Here is an 11,907-nt window from a genome sequence, read left to right as displayed (position 1 = left end):
TCCTCTAAGACCATAGTTCATTGGCCAACCCTACTCTCTTGAAGCTTTCTGACTGAGCTGAGGTGGGCTGTATCCTGTTTGTCACACCTCAGCTGAACAGAGGGACTTGTCCCAGCTCTTCCGTTTTCCATAGTATTTCAAAGTCATACCCCAGCCTGACTGTCTTCTCCACAAGCCAATTAGTCATAGGCCCTGGTATCCACAGAGTGAGGCTCAGATGGAACTTGGCTCCCCTCACTCCTCATGGAAGCCCAACTGGCACACAGCTCAGAAGTCTCTAGCCTACTGTGCGTGTAGGCCAGTCTGACTTACTGCTTACTGAAGAAGAAACAAAGCTAATGGCACAACAATAATAGCCATGGCAGTTAATAAGACTGAAGCAAAAGGGGTTAAATAGCCTGACCTAAGCTCTAAATAGGCTCAGCGCCCCCGCCGTGTGTGTGTGTGTGTGTGTGTGTGTGTGTGTGTGTGTGTGTTGTGAGAGAGAGAGAGAAGAGAGAGAGAGAGACAGAGAGAGAGAGAGACAGAGAGACAGAGAGAGAGAGAGACAGAGAGAGAGAGAGAGAGAGAGAGAGAGAGAGAGAGTAAAATATGAGAGGAGGATATGTAGTTTGCAGCTTCCCTGCCCGCGTGGAGGAGGGCGTTGGAGGCGGCGACAAAGCGGCGCCAGGAACGGGATCTTCTCTTCCAGGCTGGAGAGATGGCTCCACAGTTAAAAGCACTGGCTTTGGTTTGGATTTTCAGCACCCACATAGTGGCTTACAACCATCTGTAACTCCAGTTCCAAGGGATCTGACACCCTCTTCTAGAGGGGTATTCGATATATCACAACTAGATACAAACACAACTAGAATGTCTAGTCCTCTTTGAAAATGTGAGTTTTGCTCTCATCGCTCCTTCTGCCTGGAATGCTGAATGCTGTCTGTTGTCACACACACACACACACACACACACACACACACACACACACACACACTGCTCTCTGTTGCCTTTGTGGGTCTCTGCTCAGTCTCTCTCTCATTTATTCATTTTTTTTTTTTTTTTTTTTTTGGTTTTTTGAGACAGGGTTTCTCTGTATTGCTTTGGAGGCTGTCCTGGAACTTTCTCTGTAGACCAGGCTGGCCTCAAACTCACAGAGATCTGCCTGCCTCTGCCTCCTAAGTGCTGGGGTTAAAGGTGTGTGCCACAAATGCTAGGCAAGTCAACTGCATCCTCTTACTTTACTTTTTTTTAACTATTTAAAAGTACCTTGGGGCATGGGGGGAGGGGGGCTGCTGGAGAGATGGTTCAGTTAAGAGCACTGACTGCTCTTCCAGAACAGGTTCAATTCCCAGCACCCACATGGTGGCTCACAACTGTCTGCAACTTCAGTTCCAAGGGATCTGACACCCTCACACAGACATACATGCAGGCAAAACACGACTTGTTATAGAAAATATTGGGACGCTGGGTGGGGTAGCACACTCTTGTAATCCTAGCACTTTGGAGGTGAGGCAGGAAGATCTCCAGCTGAATACCAGCCTAGGCTACACAGTGAGAAACTGTCTCATTCCTGCATTCCCACGAATCACTGGTAAGTGATGTCTTAGGGTTTCTATGGCTGTCAGGGTTTCTATGACCAGAAGCAACTTGGGAAGCAAAGGGTTTATTTCACAGTACAGATTATAGTCCATCACTGAGGGAAGTCAGGGCAGAAACTTGGAGCCGGAACCTGAAAGCAGGAACTGAAACAGAGGCCATAGAGGACGACCACTCCTCATGGCTTGCCTCTAATGACTTGCCCTTCATGGTTTTTCCATTTTACTTTCTTATGCCATCCAGGATCACCGCCCAGGGGTGACACCATCCAGAGTGGGATGGGCCTTCCCACATCAATCAAGAAAATGCCTCACATACTTGCCTACAGGACAGTCCTATGGAGGCATGTTCTCAATTAAAATTTCTTCTTCCCTAAGGACTGCAGCTTGGGTCAGGTAGATAAAACATTAACCAGCACAGTGGTATTATTTTAAACGGCAATCAATTTACAGGTCATAACAACATTTAATGTAGCAAAGCAATTGTTCTACTTATCTGCTTTTTAAAATGTGTGCATTATTGTTCTGTTTTATTAGAATATAACATGAGGCCAGGAAGTCATAGGCTGGTCACTGCTTAGTCTGCCAAAGTTTGAATACTACACAGAACACCCTCAATAAATACTTTTTCTTATTCAGTGAACAAACCAGGATGTGGAGAGACAGTAAATACTTTGGCTTCCATTCACAAACTCTACAAATATTTACCGAGCACCCACTCTCTACCAGGCAACAGGCTCTGTCGTCTTTGTAGTATCGCCTATGACTACTGGCTGGGCATAGATTTTAAAATCAAAGCTTTTTTGGAGTTCCGGGCAGTGTTAAGTGGACCCACCACAGGTTTTGGAAAACCCCTCTCATGGAACCCACTCTTGCATAAAGAAACACAACTTTGCTTCCCGGGTTAGGGAGAACCTTGGAACCCCAAGATGCGCTGAGCCCTGGGTTGAGCAACCTCTGGTCACTGGGGAACCTTGTCTCCCCACGCAGCGGGGGCGCGGCGGGGGCGGGACTACAACTCCCAGGCTGCTCAGCGCGCCGCGGCCCGGCGGAGGGCGCCGCGCGGGGAGGTGGGCGCTGCGGCGGCGGCCCGGAGGCGCGGGGCGCGGGCGCGGGGCGCGGGCGCTGGCGCGGCGGCGGGCTATGCCGGGGGCCGGGGCCCGCGTGGAGGAGGGCGTTGGAGGCGGCGACGAAGCGGCGCCGGGAACCGGATCGGAGGCCGGGGCGGTGGCGGGGCGGGAGCCCTCGCGGCTGTGCGGCTACCTGCAGAAGCTCTCGGGCAAGGGCCCGCTGCGTGGCTACCGCAGCCGCTGGTTCGTGTTTGACTCCCGCCGCTGCTACCTCTACTACTTCAAGAGCCCGCAGGACGCGCTGCCGCTCGGCCACCTGGACATCGCTGACGCCTGCTTCAGCTACCAGGGCCGCGAGGAGGCTGCGGAGCCGGGAGCCGACCCGCCCACGCACTTCCAGGTGCACAGCGCGGGTGCAGTCACGGTGCTCAAGGTGGGATCATCGCGCCCCGGTGCCCACTCGTGTCCCGCCTCCTCCAGATTTCCCCCCTCCACCTTCCTTCCTTTCCCCAACGGTCTCCTCCTATCCTGCCCCAGCCTCCCTTCGTATTTGCACACTCAGATCCCTTCCTCATTCTTATCTTTTGCCCTTTACCTGTGCTTAAGTTTTGAGGCTGGGGCCCGGTTGGGGGTTTTTCTGACCTTTGACACTTTGACCCATTATCTCCCTCTGTCCCTTTCCTTGGTTTCTTCCCGTGTTCACCCTCCCCGTCCAGTGGATGCTCTGGGAGTACCCCCCCCCCCCCCGGGCAGTTACAGGCTTCCATCCTTCAACATCCTTCACCCCTGCCTTTACAACTCTGTCTGTGACCTTGGGTAATCCCTTTGTGCTTCAGCTGCCTGCTCTGTAAAGTGGGGGCAGCAGTTATAGCTGTTTCATAGGGGTTCTGGGATTAAGTGATTTCCACTCTAATATGATGCGTTTAGCGCTCTAGTCAAAGGCAAGAGATAGCAGCACCCCCCCCCCCAGCTCACTCTGGCAATGCCTCTTCCTCCTTATTTTGGTTGGGAGAGGTGGGAGGGGTTGCTTCAGCTTATGGGGGGGGCTTCCTTAGGCCCCGAGAGATGAGAGATTAGAGGCTTGAAATTAGTCACCAGTCCTGGGGCAGCTTTCCTCGTTGCTGGGAGTTCTAGAGACCAGGACCTTGACATCTCCTAGTGATTGCCCTGGCCTAGAGTTAGGCTGCTTCTCTCTGTCTCTTTCTCTCTCTTTCTGGGCCTTGCTCTCTGCTTGGTTCCCTGAGTCTCCACCCTCTCTCTTTCTGGCTTCTCTTCCGTATTGCAAGCTGGGCTTTCTCCAGAGCTACAGGGCTGGGCTTGAAGCAGCAGCTCTCTCAAAGCTGGCCAAGTGGAGAGCAGAGTGGCCTTGTGAGCGTGCAACTGTTCCCGAGAACTGCAGAATGTGCAGCAGCTGGAGCTGTTCCCTGGAGTGGTTTCTTGGGGCTTTGTCGACTCAGCAGAGTCTGAATCCTAGGGTCTCTTGGGCCCCTCTCTCCACTCTCTAAGTAGGTGCATAAAATGTTTCTCTAAAGGAATCCCAAACAGGCCTGCAGTTCAACTTGAGGGAACTTAGTGCCTTTGTGTAAACTTGGGACTGACACCAGAGTGTCCACTGGGACTTTTGGCAGAGGCCTATGCTTGTCCTCTGTGTACATGTGGACACTGGTGAATTTCCGGTGGAATTGTTTGTTAAGAAAGAAAACTGAGCTTCCTGTTTCAGATTTTCTCAGATAACTTTAGAACCTTCTCCCTACCAGCTCCTTCGTTTCTTTAAAACATCTAAATAATGTCCACGTAAGTGGAGTTACAGTGCTTAATGTTAGGAGTACGGCTTTAGACTTGGATGGGTTTGAACTTGAAGCCTGATTCATCATCCATCATGTGTATTGTACACATTTTATCACTTCTCTGTCTAGTTCCTGCTTTGGTCTAATGTGAATTTTACGTTCTTCCTTGAGTGACTGTGGGGGCTCTAGAAAAGGCTGGTACATTGCAAGCATTACTGGCAGACATTTAAAATACCAGGCACTCCCTTTGGCCAGATATTCAATATAGTCATTATATTCATATAATGGAATGTTATGGATTATATTCATATAATGGAATGTTATGGGTAGTGAATATAAGGGAATTAGAGTTGTATGGGTCACTCTGTGTGCGTGTCCCAAATGTAAAATTGAGCAAGAAATAAAGTGTCAGAGTTTTACCTTTTATGCGACAATTAAGAAGTGCGTGTGAAGTATTACATACAAGAGGCTCTGTAGGGAGTTGAGAAGCTATGTGAGAGAGACAAGCCCTAGCCACAGGGTGGTAGATAACTCTGCTAGAAAGAGGATTGTGGAGGGGGGTGGATAGCCTGGGACGTCTACTTCAGTTTTGCAGTGGTTTTCATTATAGACTGGGTCATAGCTGTACCAAGGTTTGTTGTATTCTGCTTATCTTGTCGTATCCCTGGCTGGCCTTAAACTCAGAGAGATTCAGCTGCCTCTGCCTCCTGAAAGCTGAGATTAGGGGTGTGCCCCACCACACCCATCTCAGAGTTAAACTTTTTAAAATTTTTTTTAAATTTTACATGTCTATGTACCTACAGGGCCTGAAGAGGATACATGAAAACTGGAGCTCCTTATTGTTGTCAGCTGCCATGTGGGTGCTGGGAACCAAGCCAGGGTCCTGTAAGAGCAAGTGCCCTTAAGTGATTAGCCCTCTCTTTGGGCCCTGAGACTGTTTAGATCTGTTTAAAAGGTGGGGGAAGGGCATCCAGTCACATGGGTTACTGACCCACCTGATTTTCATTCAGAATTTCACAGGCTTCATGAATATTCATTCGATCTTTTTTATTTTATGACTGATTTATGAAAGTGTGCCGTATGTGTGCTATGCCCATGGAGACCCAAAAAATTAATCAGATCTCCTGGAAGCAGAGTTATAGTTGGGAAGCACCAGCTAGTTGCTGAGAACAGGTCCTCTGCAAGAGCAGCAAGTGCTCTTAACCACTGACCCATTTCTCTGGTCCTTGTGCAAGACAGTTTTATATGTAATATTGGAGAGCAGAGACAGGATATGAGTGTTGGCTTGGTAGAAATGGTGGGAATGGAAAAGGGAAGGGTTTCCAAAAGAAAAGATCAATGGAGAGGTAGGGTTTCAGAATCAGGGTGTTCTTGTTTTTATGTTAATTTTTTTAGGGGCAGGAAAGATGGCTCAGTTGGATAAAGTGTTGGCTTGAGGGGGAGAGGAACTGAGTTTGATCCCCAGCACCCAAGCAAAAGCTGGGCATGGTATTAACCTACCTGTAATCTTGCTGAGCTCCCAGGCTAGTCAGTCTAGTCATCTGGTGAGGTCCAGGCTCAGTGAGAGATGGTGTGTGTGTGTGTGTGTGTGTGTGTGTGTGTGTGTGTGTGTGTGTACATACACACACAAGGGCACAGTGATTCCTTTTGAGCTTCTGGAGTAAACTTGTTAAGGAGAAGCTGGGAAATAGCAGGCATCATCTTCTCATGAGACCTGATTCCCAGCTTCCCAGGAAGGCCGCCCACAGGGGAGACCCTGGATGCTTCTCACCAGGGCCGCCCACAGGGGAGACCCTGGATGCTTCTCACCAGGGCCGCCCACAGGGGAGACCCTGGATGCTTCTCACCAGGGCCGCCCACAGGGGAGACCCTGGATGCTTCTCACCAGGGCCGCCCACAGGGGAGACCCTGGATGCTTCTCACCAGGGCCGCCCACAGGGGAGACCCTGGATGCTTCTCACCAGGGCCGCCCACAGGGGAGACCGTGGATGCTTCTCACCAGGGCCGCCCACAGGGGAGACCCTGGATGCTTCTCACCAGGGCCGCCCACAGGGGAGACCGTGGATGCTTCTCACCAGGGCCGCCCACAGGGGAGACCCTGGATGCTTCTCACCAGGGCCGCCCACAGGGGAGACCCTGGATGCTTCTCACCAGGGCCGCCCACAGGGGAGACCCTGGATGCTTCTCACCAGGGCCGCCCACAGGGGAGACCGTGGATGCTTCTCACCAGGGCCGCCCACAGGGGAGACCCTGGATGCTTCTCACCAGGGCCGCCCACAGGGGAGACCGTGGATGCTTCTCACCAGGGCCGCCCACAGGGGAGACCGTGGATGCTTCTCACCAGGGCCGCCCACAGGGGAGACCCTGGATGCTTCTCACCAGGGCCGCCCACAGGGGAGACCGTGGATGCTTCTCACCAGGGCCGCCCACAGGGGAGACCGTGGCTCCCAAAGATTTATTCCCGCTTCAATTCAGGCATGATTGTGCAGATGCCGTTTCTTCAGAAAAAGATGGGTTAAAAAGAAGAAAATCCGTGATTTGCTTTTTATATTATCATGTGTTTCTTATTTTAAGCATCTTTCAGCCTGCTTGGGAGAAGCTGTGGCTTTGTCAGGCTTTTTCAGAATGCCTTAACTGCTTAAGTCTTAATGAAAGCTGATACTGGAATTTCTTGGTAAACTCCTCTATTCTTAAAGTCAGGGATCTGGTCCAGAGCCCTATTTCACAGATGAGGGAAAAGAGGCCCAACAAGGGGCTGTGATTTGCCTGAGATCACGAGGCTGGACTCAGACCATCTGAAAGCAGCAGTCTCCGGGAACAGGGAGTGTCCCAGTTGCATTATCAGTTTTGGCAAATCTCTCTCTCTCCAGACTCTGGGTACTGTTTGTTTTGGATTAGGTAAGGTGTAATGGCCTTCCCTCCTTCACTGCATTTCTGTCGGGTCTTTTTTATGTCGTAAGTACCTGGAACATTGACCTGCCTGATTCTACTAGGATGGATGCACACTACTTTTGAGTAGACATTTGGAAACTGCTGCAAAGGCCTGACAGAGGCATACGCTATGTGGTGTATACTGTGTGCTGTTAGAGGCTTCTTTCCCAACTTCCCTGGGACTGGAGGCATGGAGTTATTTCTGGATTGAGTCGTTACTTGGGGATAAGAAATCATGTGACTGAATGTGGGTAAAGTTTGGATGACCGTGCCCCGGCTGATCTCTACAGTTCTCGGAGCAAGATACATCATCAGACTGGCCGAAAATGAATTCCCCTCTCCCGCCTCCCTTTCTTGGGGGCATGTGGTGCTCACATGAACGTGTGTGTTGCATGTTGGTTTCCAAATCACACATAACTGAACAACTATGCATCCCTTTATGGGAGAAATGCCTGTTCCCTCATGTTGAACGGCTCTCAGCTTAATGACAAACATTTGTTAGTGTGGATAATGATAGTGTGCGCGGAACAGAATAGATGTGGTAAACCAGCCTTCCTTGGAGAATGGTTCTGCTAAGCTGTTCTGCACTAAGGCTTCTGTTTAGGGTCTCTAAGCATTATTTAAATCTTCAGTTGTGGGAACGTGGCTTTTCATAGATTTGTTACCGTTTCTCCAGCAGTCAGTTCCTTAAAGTTCAAGTTCCTGATATAATCGCTTTCTGCCCCGCTGCCTCTCACACACTCCTTGCTATGGGATGTCTTACCATGCAATGTCCAGTCCAGCTCTCTAAGAACTTCTCAGTACAGTCCCTGGCATAAAGCAGTTGTGCTGTAGACTGAGTCATTGTCTTCCTCAAAACTTCTATATTGATGCCCTACCTCAAGAGTGTCATGGATTTAGGAAGTGGAGCCTTCAGGTATGAGACTAAGCTCCATAAAAAACAGATTCCAGAGAGATTATCTGTTTCTTTTCCCTTCCTCAAACATTTAGTGAGAACTAGTTGTATGTAATACTCAGGCAGTGCCAGATTTCAGATTCATGGGCCCTTGCCAGGAGCCGAATTGGCCAGCGTCTTGATTTTGGATGTCTGGGCATTCAGAACTGTAAATAGTAAATTTCTGTTTAAGCCACTCAGTCTATGACAACACCATTGTTGTCATCATCATCATTTATATGTGTGGTGTATGTGTGTGAATGGTACATGCATCTGACTGTTTATGTAAGCAACAGCCAAAGGACATTGGGCATCTTCCTTTATTACACTCTGCCTATTCCCTTGAGACAGGAGTCTCACTGAAACCAGCCAGTAAGTTTCTAGAATGTGCCTTTTTGTACCATCCCACCCTACCCCAGCATGCACACACACACACACACACACACACACACACACACACACACACACACGGGTTACAGACATATACAGCCATACCCACTGTTTTATGTGGGTTCTGGGAATTGTACAGCAAGTGCTGAGCCATCTCCACACTCACAGTGCATGATTTTACTTTTGGTAACTAAACTAAGACAAGGAGCCCAAGCAAAACAAAAGCATGGAGAGTCATCACCTTTAAACAAATGGTATGAGAGTCCACGAGAGCCCAAAATAAAGGGCTATCAACTATTTATTTGGGGAATGTTCACGAATGACAATAAGGAAGAAAGCCACCACAGTCTTCTGTCCAAGGGGGCTGGAAGCTTCGATCAAGAGAGCGAGCACACTTCTTCTCTCCACTTACCAGTCCACAGGTAACACCTCATACCACTCCCAAAATGCCAGTACCCCAAAAGCCATTAGCTGAGTGAATTCCCACAGCAATGACCAGTAAGCAATATTTTAGTGTGACCTATGGCCCTTTAGAAAAGACTATCTAGAACTCTCAGATGTACAGATGTTATCAAAAATGTTTGCCAAATGTCATGAAAGTGACTGCCATTCAGTAGGAGGCCAGTAAATTTCACAGGTATCAGGAATCCAAAAGAAAGTTTTGATTCAGCCTCCTCCAGAGGAGAGAGTTTGCTGTCAGTCCTGTATGTGGGAGTTTGTGGAGTCATTCTTGCCCACAGTTTGGACTCTGAGGGCCCTCCCTGTTCTAGCAGGGGCAAAGTTTTTATGGAAAGGGCCATATAATAAATACTTGAGGTTGCACAGGCCTGTCACTACTTTATCCTGCTGTAGTAGTCCAAAAGGAATCATTTGCTGGGTATAGCTGGGTTCCCAAATTTGAATTTCATATAATCTTATGTCACGAAAGACTTCTCTTTTGATTTTTCCCAACCATTTAAAAATGTTAGTTTTAAGCTTTTTATTGTTCTTAGGCAATACAAAAATACAGGTCCATTTGAGACGAAGCCATGCCTCCTTAACTTGAACCTGTGGTCCTTGGGTTTATGGCAGGATTTTGGTCTTTGTTCCTAACAGCTGAAGGAATCCGTGAATAAGGAGAGACGAGCTGGTTGTCTTGGTTCATTTGTACTGCTGCAGCAACATCCATAGACTGAGTAGCTTATAAATACCAGAAATGTGTTGCTCACAGTTCTAGAGTCTGGGAAATCCGAGTCCAAGGTATCCGCAGATTTAGCCTTACGTTGTGGATGATGCCATCTGGCTAAGTCCTCACATGGTAGGATTTAACCCCCAACACTGTTTCAAAACAATCCCATTTAACCCACCTTACTCCCTCGTTTTTGTTTTTGTTTTTGTTTTCCTTGAGATGGAGGCAGGGGGCAGGGGTCTCATGTAGCCAGGCTGACCTTGACCTCCTGTGTAGTCCTGAACTTCTGATCCTCCTGCCTCCTTTTCCAAGTGGTAGGATCATGACTGTGCACATCTGGTTTATGTGATGCTGGAGACTGAACACCAGGCTTCATGCATGCTAGGTAAGCTCTCTACCAATTAAAGCACATCTCTAGCCCTAAGTGTCTTTTTAAAAAGACAAAGGAATTCAATTCTTCAAAGTCTGCTTGATGGATCTGAGGGGCGGGTAGGGCAGAACAGTACTAGGAGCAGGGAGATATATGATGTATGAAGATTCCATTCCTGTGAGAAAGTATGTTCTTGGTTCCATCAGAATGGGTGTACTCTTTCCAACATGGAGCTTCCTTTGAAGGAATTCTTTATTCCAGAAAGGTAGACCTGAGCCCATGCCCACAGGCATAACAGCAAAGACAAAGGTAATTCTTGAGTCCCTGAGACACAGCTGAAGTTTGAGATGAAGCCAGGCACATCCTAGTACTTGGGAGGCCATTTGCTGAACCTCACCATATATAGCAGCACTGTTGTGCCAGTGAAATGGCATTCGCTTTTGAAACACAGTCTTCTGATTCCTTCTGCCACGGTCTGTAAACATAGGTGGAGCCTGGAGATACTGGGTGTGAAGAAGGGTGTTTCTAGCTAATAAAGTAGCCTTGTGTCAACTCCCAAAGCCTCTCAAACCAGGAAGATGACAGTACTATCAACAAAAACCTGAGTGTTTCTCCTCTGTTGCCAATAGCCTGATATAGGATCTTTTCTGATGATTTGAACTTGCTGTGGTCTGACTTTGCAAAGGGGAGAGTACAATAGATCAAGCATCTGGAAACCTGTGTTCTGGGCTCAATTCAATTTGTTCTTTCATTCCCCCAGATTATTGAGGAAAGGCAGTTTTCCATGCACTGGAAAAGTGAGTTTCTCTGAGAACTGCTAGCCACAGGATGCTTGGACTTTAGTCGCTTTGTTGTTGGGGAATTCTCCTAAGATAAAGGAATCTGTTAAGCGCTTGGGCCCTGGAGTCAGGCCTCCTCTGGGTAAATTCCTGCCTCACCTGCTTGCTCTGTGCTGTTGAGCAAGAGACCCTAGCTGGTTCCTACTCCATAAACTGTCATTGAAGGTCAGATAAGTTAACTTTGGGAAGTATTTGAACAGGACTTGGGGTATTACTGTCATCATCATAAAATGAAATGTTAAGTGTGTGAATGGATAAAGAGAATGTGTCACAGACGGTGAGCTTTTGTTCCGTCATGAAGAATTAAATTATGCCGTTTGCAGGAAAATGGGTTAAGGTAGAGGATAGCTTGCAAAGCAGAGTAACCCAGACCAGGAAAGAAAAGTGTTGCATGTTCTCTTTCCTGTGGAATGTAGAGTTAAAAGATTGCGGGGGGCGGGGGACATGAAAGTAGAAGAGGAAGGGAAAAAGGAGTAATGGATGGATGATGGGAATACATACTCTACGTGTAAGAAATGTCATAATAAAGCCCATTGTTTTTATGATATAATAAATATGCGCTAATATAGAAAATGTAATTTTTAAGTAGATAAGTGCAGAATTGGAGATACATCCAACAATGCCCTCAAGTGTATTTGCTTTGTCTTGTCTAAGAGTGCTGACACCTGTTATGATCGCTTTGGAAGGCTCTACCCTGCCCTGCCCTGCCCTGCTAGACTTTCCCCTCCCTGAGGCATTCCTGAAGGCCACCTTCATTAATTGGATATTTCACATTTTTTTTCTTTCTGTGTACACTGCCACTTCATTTCCCCTTCCAAAATAACTGTTTCCTGAGAAATGG

The 11,907-nt window shown here is 48.2% G+C and overlaps 1 protein-coding gene across 1 annotated transcript in view; it reads left to right on the top strand.

The window, feature by feature from the left end:
* Window positions 1-2,705: 2,705 nt before the first annotated feature.
* Window positions 2,706-11,907, top strand: part of Tbc1d2b (TBC1 domain family member 2B) — a 66,864-nt gene continuing 57,662 nt past the window's right edge. Inside the window, exon 1 of the mRNA XM_027410964.2 lies at window positions 2,706-3,080. Coding sequence (XP_027266765.1) covers window positions 2,721-3,080 — 360 coding nt within the window. The 5' untranslated portion in view covers window positions 2,706-2,720. The remainder of the gene's footprint in view (window positions 3,081-11,907) is intronic.

This window comes from Cricetulus griseus, chromosome 4 (assembly GCF_003668045.3).
Source record: "Cricetulus griseus strain 17A/GY chromosome 4, alternate assembly CriGri-PICRH-1.0, whole genome shotgun sequence".
Lineage (NCBI taxonomy): Eukaryota > Metazoa > Chordata > Mammalia > Rodentia > Cricetidae > Cricetulus > Cricetulus griseus.
The sequence above is the reverse complement of the archived record's forward strand: the minus strand, read 5'-3'. Positions and strand labels throughout refer to the sequence as shown.